Source organism: Chiloscyllium plagiosum, chromosome 33, assembly GCF_004010195.1.
Source record: "Chiloscyllium plagiosum isolate BGI_BamShark_2017 chromosome 33, ASM401019v2, whole genome shotgun sequence".
NCBI classification, from domain to species: domain Eukaryota; kingdom Metazoa; phylum Chordata; class Chondrichthyes; order Orectolobiformes; family Hemiscylliidae; genus Chiloscyllium; species Chiloscyllium plagiosum.
The window spans coordinates 25,929,196-25,954,709 of NC_057742.1; the positions used below are offsets into that span (position 1 = coordinate 25,929,196).

Consider the following 25,514-nt stretch of genomic DNA (forward strand, 5'->3'; position numbering starts at 1 on the left):
TGACAATACTAAGGAAATGCATATTGTCAAATTCAATAAGAAGGTAAACTCATCATCTAACCAGACCTTATGGCTGCTGTCTCATTAGAGAGATATGATTGCTGGTGGTTTAACCTAAGGGTCATCACAGCAAAGGTAAGAGGAAATGTTAAGAAAGCAGATATTTCATGGTAACTTCAGCCAGTGTGGGGTAGTTTGGTATGCCTCAGAAGTTGATTAGTTTAAGAGTATTTGGACATTCTGATTTGATTTGTAGAATTAGATTGGCTCAGCAAGGCCTGAAGGATTAGTTGAGATCAGCAGAATTTAGAATTGAGTTTGTATGGAGGCCTAATCATTTGATGTAGGTGACATAGCCTAGAGAGATTAGAGTCATAGAATTTTTCCAGCATGGGAAGAGGCCTTTCAGCCTATCAAGTCCATGCTGGTCATCAAACATCCATCTATTCTAATCCCATTTACCAATACTTGGACCATTACCTTGTACGCAGTGGCATTTCACGTGTTTCTCTAAATTGTTCTTAAGTGTCTTGAGGGTTTCCACCTCTCTCACCTATTTATGCAGTGGGTTCTAGGTAGCCAAAACTCTCTGGGTGAAAATATTTTTTCCTTAAATCCTTTCTAAACCTTAAAACTGTGCCTCCTGGTGTTGACTCCTTTACTAAGTGGAAATGTTTTTATCTATCTACCGTACACCTCAATCAGATTCCCTCCCTCAGCTTTGTCTGCTCTGAGGAAAACCACCTCTTTATAGGTGAATCCTGGTGCATTTCCTCTGCATCCTCTCTCATGCAATTATGCCCTTTCCATAGGTTAATGACTAGAACTGCACACAGTACTGTAGCTGGAGCCTAACTAATGTGAGATACAGCTACAATCAGTGGGAGTTAAAACAAAAAATACATTCTGTGTTAGGATAAAACAATCCACTTTCATAAATCACTATTTTATAAAATATAGAGGGAACTGGTGGAGGTGGGTTCCATGTGAGGTACTTAAGACATTAACTGTACAGTATAAAACATTTATCAGTTTATCTGTAAAAAGATAACCTTAAAACATTTAATTTTTGAAAGCATAATCTGTCCAATTTATCTGATCATTCAGACTGATCTTGACCATATAAATAGAGTTAACTAAGCATTTCCTTAAAAATGTTTATTCTGGTCAAATAATGAAAAGTTAAATTTTTAGTGACATTACTTACGGTTCCTGGAAAAAATTGACTGGTTTTCAACTTTCTTAAGGAAATGGCTATGAAGAAGGTTCCGAACATGAGAACAAGGGACAGCAGAGCTGTGTTGGGCTCGGGTACCTTCCCAATTTGTGTGTCATTCACTGGGGTCGTATTGTAAGTACGAAGCAAAGGGTGCGCCTTAAAAATCTGTTTAATAATAAAACCGCAATGAGTGAAGAAAACTTCTTGCCATTAAATGTATCCTTTTTTTCTGAATAAAAAATATGACATTTTTCAGGAACTTTTCATGTGCGTAAGTCAGCTGGGAGAGTTTTAATGATCATTGCAACTTACTATCTCATTCCTTTAAATAGAAGCCTAGACTGACATTAAGAGAGACAATCAAAACCAAAAATCAGTTGTTTTTTTTTACTCCTCACATGGCCTACACAGCAATGCCATCACATTCTGTGTAGAATAAGAGTGCAAGGACATCCATTAAAGTGACATGGCTTGCGCAAGTAATTCTACCAGACTTCTCCAGCATTTCAATGGCTAATTCATATGTAACAATGAAAAATGTTTTGTACAGATTTGGTTTACCAGTTGTTGTGGTCCTGTTCGCCGAGCTGGAAGTTTTTGTTGCAAACGTTTCATCCCCTGGCTAGGCGACATCATCGATGATGTCGCCTAGCCAGGGGACGAAACGTTTGCAACAAAAACTTCCAGCTCGGCGAACAGAACCACAACAACGAGCACCCGAACTACAAATCTTCGCACAAACTTTGGTTTACCAGTCTTCAATGATTAGAAACTGAATCTCAATATTGACTGGATGGGAATTGGATGGTTAGGGGCAGAGGAGAGTGATTAACTGCCATGCCATTGGTACTATGAGATTTTAATTTTAACTTTCAATATCAGCTACAAGGAGAGTAATATAGAGCAGTATTATACACATTTCAGAGTCTCTTAGTGTCCTGACTGTTCTGCCCACTAGCTTGGCTCAACAGGAGAGGCAAATACCAGCTGAGCCTTGATGAGGTAATTGAAGGTGAATCTACATGTATTTAAAACACGATGTTTCTTAGCTACTCAGAAGAGCAGGTTCAAATTCTAATCTCTGGGATTTGTAAAGGTGTGGCCAAGTGAGTTGCCATGGGTAGTTCTGACAACAACCAGCTACTGCCAGACAGGCAAAGTTAAATTCATCCCGAAATATTTTATAAAACAATATGAAGACTTATTAAGACTATTGGACACTACCACCATAAGATATTGGAACAGAATTAAGAAATTTGGCCCATCAAGTTTGCTCCACCATGGTTGATATATCTCTCAAACTCATTCCCCTGCTTTCTCCCCATAATCCTTGATCCCCTTACCAATCAAGAACCTAACTATCTCTGTTTTAAGTATATTCAGTTGTTTGACCTCCGCAGCCTTCTGCAGAATTGAGTTCCACAGTTTAACCACCCTCTGGTGGAAGAAATTCCTCCTCATCTCAGTTCTAAAGGGTCATCCCTCACTTTGAGACTCTACCCTCGAGTTCTAGTCTCTCCTTCTAGTGAAAACATCTTCTCCACATCCACTGTCGCCTGGCCTTTCAGTATTCTGTAAGTTTCAATAAAGTACCCCTCATCTTTCCAAACTCCATCAAGTATAGACCCAGAGACACCAACTGCTCCTTATATGACAAGCTCTCCATCTCAGGGATCATACTTATAAGCTGAAAGTGTGTTGCTGGAAAAGCGCAGCAGGTCAGGCAGTATCCAAGGAGCAGGAGAATCAACGTTTCGGGCATGAGTCCATCTTTAGGAATGAGGAGAGTGTGCCAAGCAGGCTAAGATAAAAGTTAGGGAGGAGGGACTTGGGGGAGGGGCGTTGGAAATGCGATTCCTGAAGAAGGGCTCATGCCCGAAACGTCGATTCTCCTGCTCCTTGGATGCTGCCTGACCTGCTGCGCTTTTCCAGCAACACATTTTCAGCTCTGATCTCCAGCATCTGCAGTCCTCACTTTCTCCCGATCATACTTATAAGCCTCCTCTGGATCCCCATCAATGCTAGCACATCCTTCCTTAGATTTGGGACCCAAAACTACTCACAATATTCAAATTTGGTCTGAATAGACCCTTATACAACCTCAGCAATACATCTTAGTCTTGTATTTCACCCCTCTTAAAATGAATGCTAACACTGCATTTGCCTTCCTAATTGCCAATTAAACCTGCATATTAACCTTAAGAGAATCCTGAACTAGGACTCCCAAGTCCCTTTGTGTTTCAGAATTCCAAAGCCTATCCCTATTTAGAAAACAATCTATGCCTCTATCTTCCTGCCAAAGTGTATAATGTATTAAAAATGAAAGAAAGATGAATTGCTCTTTTTCTTCATCATATCTCTATTCTTATTTAGTCAGATTATCCTTAATTGATTCTACTCATTCATGAGATTGCTATCTGTTTTGTAGGAGGTGTACTTATCCAGGCAAGTGGAGATTTTTCCACCACTTTCCAGACTAGTGCCTTCTGGAATATGTTTTGGGGAATTAGGAAGTGAATTATTTACCACAGACTTCCCACCCTTTGTCCTCCTCTTGTAGTTGCAGTATTTAGATAGTTGCAGTCTCTTAATCAAGCAAAAAGTGCCTGTGGTAAAATGGATACCCTCCCCCTATAGCTAATAAGCTGCAAGCATGGGTTTGCTAACTGGGCAGACTGTATGGTGACACATGTCCCATGTTAACTTCAGAGCAGTGGGTTAAGGTCCCTGATTGACAATTAAAGTGTCTCAAGTGGCAGTGGGGTAAGAAGCTTGACTATGGACCCTCTGAACTCAAACTGAAATGGTGGAGCTGAGAAGGTATCAGAGTTCAGGTTTCATAACCCCACAGGATTAATTGGTCATTCTGCCTCCAGAATGACCACTTACCAGAGTGCAGACTCATTTACTCAGTTCCTTCCCCTTTCATAGTTTGATTAGTTTATACATACCTTGAATAATTTGTTGAATGTTTCATAGATGAAAATGAGGGAGATTAAGATGGAGAAAATTTCCTGTGTGAATCGGGAGATGAATCGTACCAGGAAACTGCCTTCAAAGGCAACAAGAAGTAACACGATGAGAATCAGCCAGAATCCAATCCACACTCGACCAGTCAGATAACTATAGTTCATCGTCGTAGAAAACTAGAAGACAAGCATGTAGAGTGAAGATCTGAGTGTAATACATTCTCTGACAAAATAACAACTACTTGTGACACAAAAGCTTTGTGATTAAGCATCATTCATTTTAATACCATTTGCTCAGTTTAAGAGTTAAGGTACAACTGTACTCATCATTTGGCTGTGAACCATCTTCATATTTATCCACATTCTGATGGTTGGAGACTTACATTATCCACTTGAATAGTTGGGACTTGATACGAATGAGCGTTTGGAAGAAGCATGTGCGTGCATTCTTTTAACATGGAGTGGCCATTATACACCAACTGCTACACAGTCCTGATGGTGCAAGGTCTCAGTACATTGGCAGGGATGATCAAGATGATCAGAGACCAGGCTCCACTGTATGGAAGCGGATTAATGCACGCATGTTGTTGCCTCAAACACCACCCCAAATGCCTACCCTCACCATCCTAGGACCTGTAGCCCTGCTTGCTTGTGGGTTGGCATTAGTTTGGAGAGGCAGTTCCACATCAATCATGCTTCTCAAATGGTTAACCAGGTTCTCCAAAGCCTCTTGTGGAAATCATGATTTAAGCTCTGGGTCCCACTCCCCTCCCTGTTTTAATTGACATGCTTATTTGCATACAAGGCATAGCAACTGTATGAAAGATGGCGAGTTTCCATTTTAACCTTCAGGCACACCCAGTGTGTAAACCCCTGATGTGCAAGTGTGCGGCTCAGAATAAGACTTAAAGCTTAAGGTGAACAGTTGGAATTTTAAGAATATATATTCTTGGAGTCTGTGTCCAGATACAAACATTGGACTTTTGCATAAGGGTAATCTATCTGCAGGCCAAAGAGAATTCTTTTTATTTGGTTCATCCACATTTCTAATGCTGTCAAGCGAGTAAAGCACTTCTGATGGTTATCTAATCAATTCAGTTTATAAGTAGTTAATGGGCATGATTGTGCACTGCATGCTTTCCAATCAGCTGGTGTGTTGGTTCAACATAGCTGCAACATGATTAAAAATTTGCTCCTAACTTTACAAAGATAAGAAACTTGAGACTTACACGATAATAAGCTTCTTCAAACACTAAGAGAGGACCTGAGAAACCCAATACAAGTAAGGGTTGAGCACCAATTAGACAGAAAATAACTCCTTGAATGGCTGTTGAGATGATCAGCTCAGAAACACCCATGCTACCATTTGTCTTCTCCTCTGGTAACAAGAGTAAGAACAGTTAGGCACAGCAACATTGAGACAATGAATCAGCCAGCAAGAAACAACACAAGTTTGACATCCATATCATATGAAGTTAGAAAATATGGGATTCAGAGTGAGCTTGCCAATTGGATACAAAATTGGCTTAAGGTCAAGAGATAGCGGGTGATGGTAATAAGTTATTTTTCAGATTGGAGGCCTGTTACCAGCGGTGTTCCACATGGATCGATGCTGGGTCCACTTTTGTTTGTCATTTATATAAATGATTTCGATGAGAATATGGAAGGCATGTTTAGTAAGTTTGCACATAGCACCAAAATTGGTATTATAGTGGACGGTGAGAAAGGTTATCTAAGATTACAAAGAGAAGAGAAATGGGCTGAGGAGTTGCAGATGGAGTTTAATTTGGATAAATGCAAGGTATTGCATTTTGGTAAAATAAACAAGGACAGGACTAATACAATTATAAGTAGGGGCCTGGGCGGTTTTGTAGAACAGAGAGACCGAGCTATTCAGCAACATAATTCTTTGAATTTTGCATGACTTTTGGACAGAATGGTTAAGAAGACATTTGGTGCACCTGTCTTCATTGCTCAGACCTTTGAGTATATGAGTTGGAACGTCATATTAAGATTGTACAGGACGTTGGTGAGATCTCTTCTGGAGTACTGTGTCTAATTTTGGTCAAGCTGTTATAGGAAGGATATTATTAAACTGGAGGGGTTCAGAAAAGATTTACCAGGTTGTTTGCTGGGAATGGAAGGTTTGAGTTATAAGGAGAGGCTGGATAGGCTGGGACATTTTTCACTGGAGTGCAGGAGGTTGAGGGGTAACCATATAGATGTTTATAAAATCATGAGGGGTGTAGATAAGGTGAATGGCAAGTGTTTTTTTCCCTTTGGGGAGGATTTAATATTAGTGAGGCATATTTTGAAGATGAGAGGAGAAAGCTTTAAAAAACACATGAGGGGCAATTTTTTTATCCAGGAAGTGGTCCATGTATGGAAAGAAATTCCAGAGGAAGTGATGGATGGGGATACAGTTACAACACTTAAAAGAAATTTAGGTAAGTACATGAATAGGAAATGTTTGGAGAGATATGGGCCAAGCGCAGGCAAGATTAGTTGGGGATTATAGTCAGCATGGATTGGTTGGATCAAACAGTTTGTTTCCATGCTGTATGACTCTATCTATCATAGAATCATAAAGTGCCTACAGCTGGGAAGGAGGCCATTCAACCCAAGTCCACATCAATCTTCTGAAGAGCAACCCACCCAGACCCAGACCCCTACCATATCCTGTAACCCTACATTTCTCATGGCTAATCCACCTAGCCTGCACATCTTTAAACACTGCAGACAATTTCTGCATGGACAATTCACCTAACCTGCATATATTTGGACTGTGGGAGTAAACCGGAGCACCGAAAGGAAACCCATGCAGAGACAGGCAGAACATGCAAACTCCGCACTCAATCACCTGGGTCTGTGGTGCTGTGAGGCAACAGTGCTGACCACTGAGCCACCATGCAGTTAAGTCTAATGTATAATTTTTGACCTAAAGATGGAACAGTAAGTCCGATTCATCTTATTCAGATTTCAGACTATAAGATTTGGACAATAATTCTTGCATTTTTAGTAAGAAGTTGATCAATTTAAATAGTTAATTTATAGCACCTGTGGTCATATCTCGATTAACTTGAACAAATAATTGGTGAAGAAATAAAACTACAAATTCACACTATTTCATGAGAGTTTGAGCTTCTGGACATATTTAGATATGCTCCATCTGTCTATGTTTCACTTAAGACTGTGACAGGTTTTGTCAAGTGCTTCAATAAATTGAGAAACCAAGGTAAACAGCTGAAGTCCATAATGCAGAGACATGGAAACAAAGTCTTGTGAAGTCATATACATCAATGGGTAGTAATGTGTTGATGTCATGTTGTAATGGAGTCAGGAAGGATTGAGATTAATGATGAAGAAAAGGAGATAGCTTATCATACAATCATTTTCAGGACTGAGAATTTGAGAGGGACCTGCAAAAGAGCTTCATTGATACAGAATTCAAGTCCTTGACACATTTGGATATTATAGAGAAGTAAAATAGGTTAAGGGAAAAACAAAAAAAACATGAAATCTTGCATCTTAGAAGAATGAGATATTGTTGCATTCACATTTAGCATCAGAGTTACAGTCCTTAGAGTAATCCAGGACAGATATTTTAACATTTAGTAATGCTTTAAATTGTATTCTATTCTGCAATGCTATACTCCTTTGCTTCAAGAGATTCTGGGCATTCATTCCTCAATTTGAGGCTCTGATCTCTGCTGTGTTTGGCTCTTCTGCTCTGTTTAAACCTAGGCTGCATTCATCATCATCATTCTGACAAGTATTGATGACAGTGGCTGATGTGCATAGTTACTCAATCCTTCATCATTAAAGCAGTTACCAGTTGAAGACATCCCCATCAGATTCTTTAGGTAAGACACTTTCAATAAACATACATTTCTTCTATGATTTAATATTTATTTGCAGAATTCCTGAAGGGACAGAGATTAATTCTCTCAATGATTTCATACCAAGAAGACCACCAAAGGTGATTGCAGGGGTCAAAGCTGCAAAATAAATGAAAATAATGGCAGCCAGACACTGAGCATTCAGGGCATCCCTGATGTCACTCAGGTATTTGGGATAGCGTCGCTTGATATCCCGGATTACTCCTCCAAACGGTTTCCTAGTTCTTCTGAGAGGATCATCGTCATCACTTGGCTTTGGTCTTGCAGCTGTAATGACAGATATGTTTATGTTAGAAAGGTTGGATGTAATTCCAAAATCAATCTGCTTCCCATTAGCCATTTTCACAAGGTCTTTGGGTGAATGTTTCTTGGATAATTCTTCATATTATCCTGCAATATATTTAATAAAATCTTTAATTCTGTCTATGCCATCTGATGTTGTTGACCACATACTCCACTTTGCTTCACCATTCAATAGCATTTCACACAATTTACTACACATATCTCTCCAATAGTGATTGCTGTTCTGTCTCCCTCACCATCTGCAGTTTCTGGCACTGACTGCTAACTGCTCCACATTGTTTTCCGCACTTTGTGGCACTGACAGAATCTTGTACATCTCAGACTGAGCTCAATCCATTCAAGCTCATATTTTTCTACCTTGTTTACTGCCATTTTAATTTTCATAATTCACTCGCCATGCTGCTCAATATCCACAGCATTTGATGTTCATGTTGTTTGGAATCTGCATTGACTATTACTCACATTGTCTGATATCCACAATGACTGCTGACCAAACTCACTTACACTGTCTTCACAGCTGTACCAACCATCCACAACACTCCGATGATAGCATTGAACTGTGGTCTCTAATCCTGGAAGTCATTTCATGCAACTTCTGTTCTCATGCATAAAGCTGCTTTGAGTTCCAGCGCTGATTTTATACTACTGCATTGATCCTTAACCTGATCTCCTCATGGGTCTGCTCCTGGGCCTGGCCAGGCTGGCCATTAACCAGTCCAGGCAGTGGGCTGTGGAGATGGTCATTATAGCCGACTGCCTGCCCCTCTTCCGCAGTTATGTTTGGGCCCACGTGTCGCTGGAGAAGGAGCACACGATGTCCCCCAATAACCTTGACCCCTTTAGGGAAGGGTGGACACTGTGGGAATGGACTGCTTTATTTCTCCCTCCAATTCTGTTTGTATTTAGTCCCTACCATCCCCTTCACTTTTTTCAAGTAAACATTGCTCACTTCGGGCTTTGTTCGTCATTGGTTCCTTGGCCAGGCAGATGTCTTTCCTGATGGTGGAATATTACTAAAGTTCTTTACACTTGATGTTTTCACTGTGTCTTGCACCTACACACACATAACATGGATGCTGGGGACTATGAGTAGTCGGTAGTGTCGGAGTATTTAAAGAAAGAAAGAGAGATAAAAAGAAAAAAAAGACTTAATCTGTCTGGAAACAGTAATATAGAGATTAAACATCTCCTTCAAAGTGCTAAAAAGTGATTTCATGTAATCAGAATGGCAAAGCTGTATTCTAAAATAGTGCTGTTCAAAGTGAGTAAATATTGGCCACAATCTCAGCCAAATTTAAAACTGAAATTTGTTCTGAAACACCACGCAATCACACAGAGCATGCAAATAACAGCAAACAGTAAAAGACCCACTGGAAATACAGCCTGACCCAAACAACTGCAATACCTTGTGCATCTTAATCTAACCATCTTCCAGTGAAGTTACCATGTCTTCAGTCACTGGTTTATTTCTCATCTACTTGTATGGAGGTTTTCACTCATGATGCAATGCAAAATATAGGTATATCCAAAATGTAACTGCTATCTTCAGAATACATTTTGTACCTTATCACAGTAAAATCCACCATCTCATAGAATTCCTACAGTGTGAAAGCAGGACGTTCAGCCCTTCGAGTCCACACTGACCCTCTGCAGAGCATCCCACCCAGACCCATCCCATCCCTGTAACTCTGCATTTTCCATGGCTAATCCACCTAGTCTGCACATCCCTGGACACTATGGACAATTTAAATATGGCCAATCCACCTAACGTGCACACTTTTGGACTGTGGAAGGAAACCCACCCAGACGTGGAGGGGAATATGCAAGCTCCATGCAGATAATCGCTCAAGGATGAATCGAACCCAGGACCGTCACACGAGGCAGCAGTGACACCCCAATCTGATTTCAATCGATTCCATCAGGAACCATAATTCTTTCCAACAATAACTTTGTTGATATATTGACTCTCTCACTGTTTACCAATATTCAATCAAATCTATAGAGTTGGAGAGGAGGAAGACATAAATGTCCAGAATTCTGAGCAAAGATTTTTCTTTCAGGAGGAATATCCAATGGTAAGACATCTTACCTACAATCAATTTTAGTTTATATAAGGACACTACATGAGATGATTTATGATCCAGAAATCTTGGAAATGCAGACACTGTATGATGGTGTTCCATGTTATCAGGGAATAAGGGCTCTCAATTATGTGCTGTTTTTACAAGAGAGAAGATTAAAGTGCAATACAAACATATAAAAAAAGATCATTGGTTAGAGTAAGAGGAAGCTGCTTTCTCTATTAAAAGTGTAACAATCCAGAGGACACAAATTTATGATAATTGGCTAATGTATCAAAAGGGGAGATGAAGATTGTTATTCTAGCTGGAATGCACTGTCTAAAAAGATGGTGAAGCAAATTCAACAGCATCACCCAAATGAAGATTAAAGATAAACCTAAAAGGGGAAAGAAAATAAGGTTGAAGGGAAAGAACAGGGGATTGAGACCAATTGGATAGCTTTTTCAAAGTGTTAGTATGGGCAGAATGGTCTCCTTTGTGCTGTAAGATTCAATGATTTTTATTTCTGGATCTTTAGATGTGGTGATGGGGAATTTACTTAGGATTCTGTTCCTTGAATTTGTAAAATATGCAAGATATGTTTCTCTGCAGAGACTAAGCTCCTTTTACCATACAACTTTTATTGATCAGCTCTTTCGGCCAATGTGTCTTCCAGCTGGTTCTGCCTCTTACCAGATTGATCAGCTCTTTCGGCCAATGTGTCTTCCAGCTGGTTCTGCCTCTTCTTCAGCATCTCACGCTGAAAGGGTATGACAGATCTTAGTAGCTCCTCATCTTGAACTTCTGTTGGGGGAATGACAATACTGCAGTCCAGGAACTCACTGATACCATTCAGCAAATCATTGCAATCCTTTGCTTCATACGCCACTTTGTGGAATGTCTGGAGAAACATGAGAATTAATCTAAAATGTCCTTAAATGTCATTGCAATGATTTCCACTATCCATACCACTATCCATTAGAAAGCTGTCTCTTTGCACTTGTTTAAGTGACCTGATAGATCCTATATGGTTTTTGAACCTCAGTTCTATGCCCACTCGATGATCTGAACTGTACGACAATATGGTTTACATTGAGCTGTAAACAAGAAATGAAGGATTTTCACAATTTGTTTCCTTTGAGAAGCTGCAGATAATTTAATTTGGACATTGTACTGTGCATCTTCAGTATTCTATGATTTTTCTTTCAGTCTTGTTTGGCAATTGCCTGCAGGGATTGACATGAAGGTTGCACTGTCATTAGCCATCAACAGTTATAAAAAAACCTTGCCCTTCACCTCTCTCATTTTCACGGTGATGGTGATTGCAATATGTTAGTTTTCTAAATGATCTCTGCTGGCACTATGAGACATTTATCACTTCTATTAATATGTGATATTGGGTAAGTACCAATTCCTCCTTTGTCTTGGACATGTCTACTGATTAGTGGGAGAAGACACAGTCCTTTTAGTATCTGTAGAAAAAGCAGTGTTCTCAGATAGCAACAATTTTTTTTTTGCATGTTAGTAATAAGTACAACTACAGTTAATCAGGCATAATTAATAAGGCCATAAGGAGCTGGTTCAGTTTCTTCTGTTCCCTCCAAAAGCTGGAGTAGAAATCCTAAAGACTGTGTATGACATCAGTAGGAAGGGTAGAACAGGTGTAAGATGAACATAAACCCCTTCAGAAATGCAATCATATAGAATAGTGTTGAAAACCACACAACACCGAGTTATAGTCCAACAGGTTTATTTGGAAGCACTAGCTTTTGGAGCTCTGCTCTTTCATCAGGTGGTTGTGAAGGTTAAGATTATGCTCACAGAATTTATAGCCAAAGGAGTCCAGTGTCATGGAGATGTGATACAGTAAACAATCTTAGATTAAAACTTTCATCTTTTATAAATGGGATATGCTGGTCTCTGTTCTTTGATATGTAATTCCCAGAACTTCTTTTAAATTACATTCTCAAGATAGTTCAGCTTTTTAAACAATAGGTGTGAAGTCTGTCTGTGTCCCAATGTTATGTCAGACTGACAAACACTCTGTATAGGTTTAAGATAAAAATCACACAACATCAGGCTACAGTCCAACAGATTTATTTGGAATCACTAGCTTTCAGAGCACTGCTCCTTCATCAGGTGGTTGTGGAGAATAAGATTGTAAGACACAGAATTTATAACAAAAGTTTATAGTGTGATGTCTCTGAAATTATATATTGAAAAAGACTGGATTGTTTGTTTCGTATCTTATCTTTTAGAATGACCATGTTGGTTTCAGTTCTTTCATATGTAAATCACAAAACTTCTTTTAAAAGTTACATTCTCAAGTGAACAATCGGTGTCATGTCAGCCCAGATAATGTATTGAAGGTATGAGCTTCCCTGTGTGAGGCTGTGTCTGCCACAATGGTCAGACTGATTCTACTCTAAAAAAACAGATTTACAGAATCTTACATGGATTCATGCAGTTTTTGAGCAAAGTAAAATGTAATTCTGCAAGTACAAATTCACCCCACAAACCTATATGTGTATAAATGCATGTGTGTGTGTGCATGGGGGTTTATGAGTGTCTGTGAGAAAGTGTTGTATGTATGTGAGTGTGAGTGTAAAGAGATATAAGTCTGTGAGAGGGTATGTGTGGGAGTGTATGTGTGAGCACATTAGAGAAGGTCTATAGGAGTGTGTGTGTGTGTGTACGCGTGTGTGTCCATCTGTCTATGTACGTGTGTGTATAATGCAATGGGGTCACCTGTAGTGTGACACGAACCCAAAATCCTGGTTGAGGCCATCCGGGACTTGGGTTCCTGTCGCACTACAGGTGACCCCATTGCACTATACACACACACACTCACAGACGGACACACACTGACAGACAGACACACATACACACACCTACACCTACACACATAAACACACACATACTCCTAGACACAGACTCTCCTACAGACACACACACTCACTCAGATCATCTCTTATATGGTCACACATACACTCCCACACACACCCTCTCACAGTCTTATACCGCTTTACACTCACACACTTACACAGACTCTCTCACAGACACTCATAACCCCGCCCCCAACATGCGCACACACACACACACGCGCAGACACGCACATACACATATAAATTTGTGGGGTGAATTTGTACTTTCAGTATTACATTTTACTTTGCTCAAAAACTACATGAATCCATTTAGATTCTGTAAATCTGTTTTTTAGATTAGAATCAGTCTGACTATTGCGGCAGAGACAGCCTCACATAGGGAAGCTCACACCTTCAATATATTATCTGGGCGGACATGACACCAATTGTTAAAGTTCACCTGAGGGTGTAACTTTTAAAAAACATTTTGCCATTTACATATGAAAGAACTGAAACCAACATGGTCATTCTAAAAGATGAGATACGAAACAAACAATCCAGGTATTTTTCAATATATAATTTCAGAGACATCACACTATTAACTTTTGTTATAAATTCTGTGTCTTACAATCTTATTCTCCACAACCACCTGATGAAGGAACAGTGCTCCAAAAGCTATTGCTTCCAAATAAACCTATTGGACTATAACCTGATGTTGTGTGATTTTTAACTTTGTACACCCCAGTCCAACACCGGTGTCTCCAAATCACGTATAGTTTTACATGGATTGTTGAGTAAAATAAAACGTAATTCTGCAAAAACAAATTCACCCCATAAGATTATATGTATGCATGTGTCAGAGTGACAGATTGAGAGTGTGCATGTGGGTGTGATTGCACGTGATAGAGTGTGTGTGTATATATATGTGTGTGTAAGCTTGGTTAAGTGTGTGTGAGTGTGATGATGTATGTGTGAGAGCGTGCGTGTGTTGGTGTGAGTGCAGGGGGTGCTCAAAAATTGCATGAATCCATGTTAAACTCTGTAAAACTATACAGAGGGGTTGGCAGCATCCAAGGAGCAGGAAAATCAATGTTTCAGGCAAAAGCCCTTCATAAGGAACGAGGCAAGGATTCTCCGGGATGGAGAGGTAAATGGGAGGGGTTGGGGCTGGGAGGAAGGTAGCAAAGAGTACAATGGGTGGATGGGGGTGGGGATGAAGGTGATAGGTCGGAGAGGAGGGTGGCGTGTATAGGTGGGAAGGAAGATTGGCAGGTAGGACAGGTCATGAGGATGGTGCTGAGCTGGCAGGTGGGAACTGGGGTAAGGTGGGGGGAGGAGAAATGAGGAAACTGGTGAAGTCCACATTGATGCCCTGGGGTTGAAGTGCTCTGAGGCAGAAGATGAGGCGTTCTTCCTCCAGGCATATGGTGGTGAGGGAGTGGCGGTGGAGGTGGCCCAGGATCTGCATGTCATCGGCAGAGTGGGAGGGGGAGTTGAAATGTTTGGCCACGGAGTGGTGGGGTTGATTGGTGCGGGTGTCCCGGAGATGTTCCCTAAAGCTCTCCACCTCCTCTCCAACCTATTACCTTCATTCCCACCTCCATTCACCTATTGTACTCTTGGCTACCTTCTCCCCAGCCCCTAACCCCTCCCATCTATCTCTCCACCCCGGAGGCTCCCTGCCTCATTTGTGATGAGGGGCTTTTGTCCGAAATGTCGATTTTCCTGCTCCTCAGATACTGCCTGACCTGCTGTGCTTTTCCAGTGCCACTCTAATCTAGACTCTGATCTCCAGCATCTGCAGTCCTCACTTTCACCTATACAGAGGGTTTGTCAGTCTGACATATCATTGGGACACAGACAGACTTCACACCAATTGTTTAAAAACCGGAGCTATCTTGAGGATGTAATTTAAAAGAAATTCTGGGATTTACATATCAAAGAACAGAAACCAGTAAATCCCATTACAAAAAAGTTTAATCTAAGATTGTTTCCTGTATCACATCTCTATGACACTGGACTCCTTTGGCTATAAATTCTGTGAGAATAATCTTAACCTCCACAACCACCTGATGAAGGAGCAGCGCTCTGAAAGCTAGTGTTTCCAAATAAGCCTGTTAGACTATGACCTCGTCTTGTATTATTTTTAACATTGTCCACCCCAGTCCAACACCAGCACCTCCAAGTCATATAGAACAGCTAACCTTCGATACAATATTGTGTATTAGAACATGACCAACGAAATTCCAATGGGGATTGACTTACTACTAAAACATTTATCCATAAAACTAATGTTACACAGTGTGCAGTCTGATTACATCAACTCAAAGTTGCATCTGAGTGATGTTGGTTGTATTATTTCTGCTAACAGGGAGGAGTTTTATGTCAGTTGACAAAAAATCTATTAATCAGTCAATAGTTGTTTCCCAGTCTGTCTTGAATCACTAAACATCGGGCTGTGTTCATGATGTATTTAAAATCTGTAGTTATAGCTATGTACTGTATATACGGAGACTGCTGTATGATTATTTTAAAGACTGAAAATTCCATCAAAACAAAATACAAATCCAATAACTGAAATTATTCCAGGATACTGTAGTACAGCCATACTTGACTTTTTCATGATAATCTGCTAACCCTGGTGCCTTATTCACATCTACCTAAGCGTCAGAAGATGAGATGGCACCCTGACTATTAAAATCTTGTAATGTTACAGTACATGCAAAACCATTTAATGTCTAAGCCTATAAAGCAGTTAAAACTTTCAATGAGTAGAATAGTTCTTCACTCTGCCTAAGTTGACCTAGTTAAAAATCACACAACACTAGGTTATAGTCCCACAGGTTTATTTGAAGGCACTAGCATTCGAAGCGCTGCTTCTTCATCAGGTGGTTGTGAAGCAGGATCATAAGACACAGAATTTATAGCAAAAGATTACAGTGTCATGAATCTGGAATGATATATTGAACAAACCTAGATTAAGTCTTTCATCTTTTAGAATGGGTTTGTTAGTTTTGGTTATTTAATATGTAAATCACAGAACTTCTTTTAAGTCAAAAGTTTGCTCAAAAAATACATAACCTACAGGCAGTCAATCCGTGTAATATCTTGTAAATCCACTTTAGAAATAGAGCCAGTCTGACTCAAGATTAGGACACAGACAGACTTTAACCTCACACCTTTAATACATTGTCTGAGCTGAGATGGCACGTTTTGTTGTAAAACCTTAAGCTACCTTGAGAATGTGACTTGAAAGAACTTCTGGTATTTACATATTAAAGAACTGAAACTAACAAACCCATTCTAAAAGATGAAAGACTTAATCTAGGTTTGTTCAATATATTATTCCAGCTGCATGACACTGTAATCTTTTGCTATAAATTCTGTGTCGTATGATCCTGCTTTACAACCACCTGAAGAAGCAGCAACGCTCCGAAAGCTGGTGCCTCCAAATAAACCTGTTGGACTATAGCCTAGTGTTGTGTGATTTTAACTTTGTACACCCCAGTCCAACACTGGCTCCTCCAAATCATAAGTTTACCTAAGTTAAGAGATGTTCATTTTCGTAGTGTCTTCTTTCATACAGGTAAACATAATATTTCATTTTTACAAATTTCTTTGTGCAACAAGTTCACTTTTGTTTTTGTGTGTTTTCATTCGTGTTTTCTCCCTTTGGGAAGTAGTGTAAAAGTAGCAGAAACGTTTCCAGGATAATTATCAGCTTGTTGAACCTTGTCATGAATGTTCCTTCCACGGCTAACAAATTCTGCTGTGCATATAAGGCACGGTGGCACAATGGTTAGCACTGCTGCCTCACAGTGCCAGAGACCCGGGTTCAATTCCCGCCTCAGGCAACTGTCTGTGTGGAGTTTGCACATTGTCCCCTTGTCTGCGTGGGTTTCCTCCGGGTGCTCCGGTTTCCTCCCACGGTCCAAAAATGTGCAGGTTAGGTGAATTGGCCATGATAAATTGCCCGTAGTGTTAGGTGAAGGGGTAAATGTAGGGGAATGGGTCTGGGTGGGTTGCTCCCTGGAGGATCAGTGTGGACTTGTTGGGCCTGTTTCCACACTGTAAGTAATCTAATCTAATATCTAATATTGAATACACGGCCTCCGAACCAGATGTAAGGATGCGATTGCTGCATCATAACATTGTAAAAGACTCACTTAATCCAATAGAAACTAGACAATGGCCAGTAATTGGGCTCCAGTCTTGGTAAGAAATATTTGGTTCGGTTCATGGAGCTCAGAACAATACGGTGCAAATTGCATGTGTTGAAAGTCTCAAAACCTTGGGAAGTTATTGTACCTGATCTGACATTAATGTTGAAATTGAACGCCCAACTTCATGGTAGTTCATCCTGGAAGTGCTGGGTCCCAGGAGCACATAAATAAATCGGATAGGGATGGAGATTTCTAAAATTGACTCCAGTTGAACAGCTGTTGCCAGCCGCACAAAGGCCATAGTCGGGGACTTCAGAGATTCAACGCATCCTGTGAAAGGGAAAACATTGAGGTTACTTAGACTATTTCTTATTGTCTCATTTGTATACATAACTAAGCTAAATCTTGGTAACAAACTAGGTTCCAGCTTCAACAGTGGGCATTTTATCTTTCATCTGTACTGCTAGACCATCAGAATTTAATGAAAAAAATTTAATGGCATATCATTTTGTTGCAAATATTTCAACACCATTTGCATTGCTGTGACAATCGCATTTTCTTGATCTTACATTCAAGATCAGAGACGTGGTGAACTCGCTCCGGACAATCACAAAGGCCAACTCCCATCTATAGACTCCATTTACAGGTCCATTGCCAAAGAAAGGTCGCCAGCATTCCCAAAGATCCATCCCACCCTGGCAATATTTCTTTACCATCGGCGAGAAGGTACAGAAGCCTGAACACATGCACAAGCCAGTTTCGAGACAGTTTCTACCCTAGTATTGTTAGAATACTGAATGGACTCACAAACCCTTAACATTTGACTGTACCTGTGTTTTTGTTTTTGCCACTGTTTACCTATTATTTACTTATCTATGTTAGTTAACTCTGTGACCTGCCTGTATTGCTTGCAAGACAAAGCTTTTCACTGTGCCTCGGTACACATGACAATAAATTCAGTGTTGAATTTGAATTCACTGGAAAGAAATAAGTACAGGCAGATAGTGATATAAGGTGAAGGTTTAAAACATCAAAATTGAATCACTTTAAATAAATTTGGTAAATGGAAATGATCATATTGACAGTGATGGCTGTAAGGCTTGGGCACAGTGGCTAGCACTGCTGCCTCACAGGGTTCAATTCCCGCCTCAGGCGACTGACTGTGGAGTTTGCACGTTCTCCCCGTGTCTGCGTGGGTTTCCTCCGGGTGCTCTGGTTTCCTCCCACAGTCCAAAGATGTGCAGGTCAGGTGAATTGGCCATGCTAAATTGCCCGTAGTGTTAGGTAAGGGGTAAATGTAGGGGTATGGGTGGGTTGGGCTTTGGTGGGTCAGTGTGGACTTGTTGGGCCGAAGGGCCTGTTTCCACACAGTAATGTAATGTAATCTAATCTAAATATAACTGCTTAGAGTCAAGAACAATACTTAAAAGCAGCAAAGTCCCACACATAAGGAGTTGGAATGCACGATTAAAAACTTTGAATGTTGAGTATTAGAAGTCATATTAGAATCAAGATCATAAACAACTTGAAAATCGAACATATTAGAAAAATGGCTTTGAGCAGGAGATAAATAAATTAGAAAAATACTTTCCTATAATATCACATACAGTTATTTGTTTGCATCGTCACACACCACAAATAGCAATAAAATGAATGACAAGTTAAGTTGTTTTGGTGGCTTTAGCATGGTTTAAATATTGACCAAGACTCTTAAAAGAATTCTGTGGTTTCTTTTGAAGGGCACAAACAGATTGAACCTTGCCCCACCCCCCCAAGATTTTGTCTAAAGAGTGTTGATCAATATTTCACTTGCGTGTCAGCCTAGATTATGAACTCCATTTCTATAAATGGTTGGCAGAGATAGACTCAAGGGATATCTCAAAGTAGAAGGAAATTGCAGCAGGAATAGTTATGGCTTAAATCATATTTGGTAGAAATTGGACAACAAATGCATGGCAATGCAATTCCAGCTTCATTCTATGGCACAACATGAGACTTGCCCGCTGCCCAGTCAGATCACTCTCATGTGGTGCTGCAATTTTATAAGCTTATCGAAATGTTTGTAATTTTGGTTGGAATGCATTCGCTCAACTTTTGTAGTCCCACTTACTTCTATCACACATCGCCCCTTCTCACTCCCAGAAGGAGGGAAGACAGCAGTTTACATGAACGTTTTGTGATTTAATTCAAACAATTATTTTTATTACAACAATATTGTTACATGGAAGGCCATCACCACACTCACCAACAAGAACAATAGTGGCTTCTGTGTTTTCGGTTATTTTATCCATTATTTCTGAATGAATCTTCTTTTCATGGCGTACCTGCATCACATCACAAAGTATTAAAGCTTATGTAGTGACAAACCTTTTTTAAAAAAATTTCTTGGAGCCAGAAGAAAACACTCATGAATATACATTTTCATAATCACAGAAAGGTCTGCAAAATTATTAAGGTAAGAACATCACTTGCTGGTTTTCAAACAGGATTGAAGACACGTTACACATTGTTTATATTATTTACTAATGACTGGAAGATGAAAGTGAAAGTACCATCACCAAGTTTGGAGGGTAACACAAAATTAGGCAGGAAGGCAAGTGATGAAGATGACACAAAAAAGCTATAGAGAGCTACTGATAGGTTCAGTAAATGTCTGGCAGATGGAACATAATTTTGGACATTGTGAGGTTATGCACTTTGGCAGGATGAATAGTGGGGCTGAATATTTTGTTGATGGAGAAAGACAAGACAAAACTGGAGCACTGAGAGATTTGAAAAGCATTGAGTCATAGAGATGTACAATACAGAAACAGAAGCTTCGGTCCCACTCATTCATGCCAACCAGATAGCCTAAACTAATCTAATCCCATTTGCCAACACTTGGCCCATATCCCTCTAAACCCTTCCTACCAATGTATCCATCCAGATATCTTCTGCATGTTGTAATCGTACCAATCTCCACTACTTCCTCTGGCAGCTCATTCCATATACACACCACCCTCTGCTTGCAAAAGTTGCCCCTCAGGTCCCTTTTAAATCTATTTCCTCTTACCTTGAACCTATGCCCTCTAATCTTTGGACTCCCATAACCTAGGAAAAAGACCTTGCTAGTCACCCTATCCATGCCTTTCATGATTTTGTAAACCTCTATAATGTCACCCCTCAGCCTTTGACATGCCAGGGAAAATAGCCGCAGCCTAATCCTTGCTTACGAATCACAAAGAGCTGGCACCCAAGATCAGCAAGTATTATGGAAGGCAAATGGAATGTTTGCCTTTATTTAAAAGGGAATAAGGTATAAAAAGGAGGTTTTGCTAAAGCTGGAATGCTGTGAACAGTTTTGGTCCCCTTATCTATGAAAAGATACATTGGCATTGAAGGCAGTCCAGAGAAGATTCACTTGGTTGATACTGGGCATGGAAGGACTTTCTTTCAACGAGTGGTTGAGTAGTTTGGGCTGCACTCATTGGGATTCAGAAGAAAAAGGCAACCTTATCGAAACAAATAAGAATCTTCAGGGGCTTGACAGAGTAGATGTGGAGAGGTTGCTTTCCCTGGTGAGTTGTCTAGAATGAAATGACATAATCTCAGAATAAGGGGACGCCCAATTAAGACAAACGAGGGGAAATTTCTTCTGTTAGAGGGTAATGAATCTATGGAATTCAATACCATCAACGGTTTTGGAGGATGTGTCACTAAGTACATTCAATCATGTGTTAGACAATTTTTAAATTGGTAACATAATCAAGGATTTTGGAAAGAAGACAGAAGAGTGGAGTTGAAGATTATCAGATCAGCCATGATCTCATTGAATGGTAGATCAGACTCGATGGGCCGAATCTACTCATGCTCCTATGTCCTATCTTATTTTATTGTACTTTCCTAAATACGCTAACAGATTAACTTAATTCTGCCCATCACAGTTCTCCATTTCATTTCAAGCCTAATTGTTATAATCTCGATCTGTGATTATCATTAGTCTGGACATTTTAAGAGTAATTTTAATACACTCACCCTCATTTGTCAAACTGCAATCAAATCTGGAATGCTAAATAGGATTGGCATACAGCAGAATATTTTCCTTCAGGCAATGTCTGAGATCCAAGATGGTTTTTGGAAAAATATGAGGAAATGGTAGAGTTTTGGCTGTATCAATGTATTAAAGAACCTTGGTGAGAGTGCCAGCCTTTTTGTGGGTCCTCCTTATTAAGACATAAGTAATCAGTTTAAGTGTTTGATAAAGAGCAAATCCAACGTTTACTGTTGAGAGGTGTTCAAGATTGCATGCATAATAAAGAAATATTGTAATTAAGTCAATCCTCTATAGTAGACGTAGTTTGTAAGGACTGTGTATTTCATTTTTTGCTTTTAAAAAAATGGTCTGAAATAAGCATTGTTTTAAAAACCAGTGTTTGAAAGAATAGCTACAGCTTGAAAAGCAACTAACCTGGCATTGTACACAATGTTTTGAACATGTACGAACTGAAGTTCAGATTGCAGACAATCTGGAGCCGAGAGCATGTATTGATGCTGTTCTTATTGGCAAAAAGAAATTGATTGGACTGTGGGCAAATGGCAGTTTTCAATGAGACCATAAGACAATAGTGATAGAAATTAGGCCATTTGACCCATCAAGTTTGCTCTGCCATTCAATCATGGCTGATAGGTTTATCAACCCCATTTTCCCACTTTCTCCCCGTAACCTTCGATCCCCTTGGCAACCAAGAACTTATCTCTCTCCTTCTTAAATATACTCAATAACCTGGCCTTCACAACCCCCATGACAATAAATTTCACAGATTGACCACTCTCTGGCTGAAGAAATTTCTCCTTATCTCCATTCTAAAGGTTCTTCCAAGTCTGGGCCTTTGGGTCCTAGTCTCTCCTGCCATTAGAAACATCTTCCCAATGTCTACTCTGTCCAGGCCATTCAGTATTCTGTAAGTTTCAATTAGATCCACCCCCATCCTTCTAAACTCCATTGAGTATAGTCCCACAGTCCTTTCTGTTCCTCATATGTTAAATTTTTCATTGCTGGGATCATTCTCGTGAACCTCCTTTGGACCTACTCCAGGGCCAATACATCCTTCCTGAGGTATGGGGCCTAAAATTGCTCACAATGCTCTACATGTGGTCTGACTAGAACCTTATAAAGCCTCAGACGTATAGATTAGATTAGATTAGATTACTTAGATTAGATTACTTACAGTGTGGAAACAGGCCCTTCGGCTCAACAAGTCCACACCGCCCCGCCGAAGCGCAACCCACCCGTACCCCTTTAACCTAACACTACGGGCAATTTAGCATGGCCAATTCACCTGACCTGCACATCTTTTTGGACTGTGGGAGGAAACCGGAGCACCCGGAGGAAACCCACGCAGACACGGGGAGAACGTGCAAACTCCACACAGTCAGTCGCCTAAGGCGGGAATTGAACCCGGGTCTCCGGCGCTGTGAGGCAGCAGTGCTAACCACTGTGCCACCGTGCCGCCCTGGAGTAGAACTCCCAAATTCCTTTGTACACCAGATTTCTGAATTTTATCCCCATTTAGAAAATAGTCCATGCCACTATTCTTCCTACCAAAGTGCATGACATCACACTTTCCCATATTGTATTCCACCTGCCACTTCTTTGGCCACTCTCCTAACCTGTCTCAATCTTTCTACAGTCTTCCTACCTCCTCATTACTACCTGCCCCTCCACCTATCGTATCACCTGCAAACTTAGCCAGAATGCCCTCAGTTCCTTCATCCAGATCACTAATGTATAAAGTGAAAAGTTGTAGTCATAACACTGAGCCTTGTCAAACACCATTACTTACCGGCTTCTATCCTGAGAAGGACCCTTTTATCTCCACTCTCTGCTTTCTGCCTGACAGCCAATCTTCTGTCCATGCCTGTACCTTGCCTCTAACACTATGGGGCCTTATCTTACTCAGCAGCCTCCTGTGCGGCACCTTATCAAAGGCCTTTGGGAAATCCAGATAGATAACCTCCATTGACTCTCTTTGGTCTCACCTGTTCATTACCTCCTCAAAGAATTCTAACAGATTTGTCAGGCATGATGTCCCTTGATAAAACCATGCAGACTTTGTCTATTTTATCATGCACTTCCAAGTATTCAGAAATCTCATCCTTCACAATGGACTCCAAAATCTTACATACAAGTAAGGTCATACTAATTGGCCTATAATTTCCCATCTTTTGCCTGACTCTTTTCTTAAACAGGAGGGTTACATTAGTGATTTTCCAGTCCTCTGGGACCCTCCCTGACTCTAGTGATACCAAAAAATCACTACTAAAGCTTGCACTATCTCTTCAGCTATCTCCTTCAGAACTCTCAGGTGTAGTCCATCTGGTCCAGGTGATTTGTCCACTTTCAGACCTTTCAGTTTTTCTAGCACCTTCTCCTTGGTAATGGCCACTGTACTCATTTCTGCCCCTCCCCAACTCTCATGAATTTTTGGAAGTTAGTCCATGAAGACTTATGCAAAGTACTCATTCAGTTCCTCAGCTATTTCTTTGTTTCCTATTACCAGTTATCCAGCATCATTTTCCAGCAGCCCAATGTCTATTTTTGCCTCCCTTTTGCCCTTTATATATCTAAAGAAACTCTTGCGATCTTCCCTAATATTACTAGCTAGTTTACCTCATATTTAATCTTCTCCTTCCTTATTTCTTTCTTCATTATCCTCTGTTGGTCTTTGTGGCCTTCTCAATCCTCTGCCCTTTGCCACATTATATGCTTTCTCTTTTGTTTTTATGCTGTGCCTGACTTCCCTGGTCAGGCATGGTTGCCTCATCCTCCCTTTGGTATGCTTCCTTTTTCTCGGGATGAATTTCTGCTGTGTTTCCTGAATTACTCACAGAAACTCCTGCCATTGCTGTTCCACTGTCTTTCCTGCTAGGCTCCTCTCCCAGTCAATTCTATCCAGCTCCTCCCTCATCACTTTGTAGTTGCCTTTATTCAACTGCAATACAGATACCTCTAATTCCACCCACTCCCTCTCAAACTGGAGAGTAAATTCTATCATATAATGGTCACTGCCTCCGAAGGGTTCCTTCACCTTAAGCTCCTCATCAAGCTCCTCATTGCACTGCACTAAATCCAGAATTTCCTGTTCCCTAATGGGCTCCACCACAAGCTGCTCCAAAAAAAAATCTATAAACATTCCACAAATTTATTTTCTTGAAATCTACTACCAACCTGATTTTCCCAGTCCACCTGCTTACTCAAAGCCCCCATGATCACTGTAACCATACCTTTCTTACACGCCTTTTCTATCTCTTATGCCCCAAATCCTAACTATTATTTGGAGGCCCACAAGGCAGCCTTTGTGTGGAGCCACAGAAAATGGGGGAGATACTTAATGAATATTTTGCATCAGTATTTACTGTGGAAAAGGATATGGAAGATATAGACTGTAGGGAAATAGATGGTGACATCTTACAAAATGTCCAGATTACAGAGGGGAATGTGCTGGATGTCTTGAAATGGTTAAAAGTGGATAAATCCCCAGGACCTGATCAGGTGTACCCGAGAACTCTGTGGGAAGCTAGAGAAGTGATTGGTGGGCCTCTTGCTGAGATATTTGTATCATCGATAGTCACAGGTGAGGTGCCGGAAGACTAGAGGTTGGCAAACGTGGTGCTACTGTTTAAGAAGGGCGGTAAAGACAAGCCAGAAAACTATAGACCAGTGAGCCTGGCCTCGGTGGTAGGCAAGTTGTTGGAGGGAATCCTGAGGGACAGGATGTTCATGTATTTGGAAAGGCAAGGACTGATTCGGGGATAGTGAACATGGCTTTGTGCATGGGAAATTATGTCTCACAAACTTGATTAAGTTTTTTGAAGAAGTAACAAAGAAGATTGATGTAGGCAGAGCTGTAGATGTGATCTATATGGACTTCAGTAAGGCGTTCGACAAGGTTCCCCATGGGAGATTGATTAGCAAGGTTAGATCTCATGGAATACAGGGAGAACTAGCCATTTGGATACAGAACTGGCTCAAAGGTAGAAGACAGAGGGTGGTGGTGG

At 40.5% G+C, this 25,514-nt stretch overlaps 1 protein-coding gene across 6 annotated transcripts in view; it reads right to left on the reverse strand.

Annotated features, from left to right (window-relative positions):
- The window catches only part of LOC122539953 (anion exchange protein 2-like), an 89,354-nt gene that overhangs the window by 16,704 nt on the left and 47,136 nt on the right, over positions 1–25,514 (reverse strand). For all 6 annotated transcript variants that reach the window (XM_043675174.1, XM_043675173.1, XM_043675176.1 and 3 more), the window contains 7 exons: positions 19,723–19,801; positions 17,623–17,807; positions 11,144–11,351; positions 8,151–8,354; positions 5,418–5,566; positions 4,171–4,365; positions 1,208–1,384 (listed from right to left, as the gene is read on the reverse strand). In XM_043675174.1, coding sequence (XP_043531109.1) covers positions 1,208–1,384; positions 4,171–4,365; positions 5,418–5,566; positions 8,151–8,354; positions 11,144–11,351; positions 17,623–17,807; positions 19,723–19,801 — 1,197 coding nt within the window. The remainder of the gene's footprint in view (positions 1–1,207; positions 1,385–4,170; positions 4,366–5,417; positions 5,567–8,150; positions 8,355–11,143; positions 11,352–17,622; positions 17,808–19,722; positions 19,802–25,514) is intronic.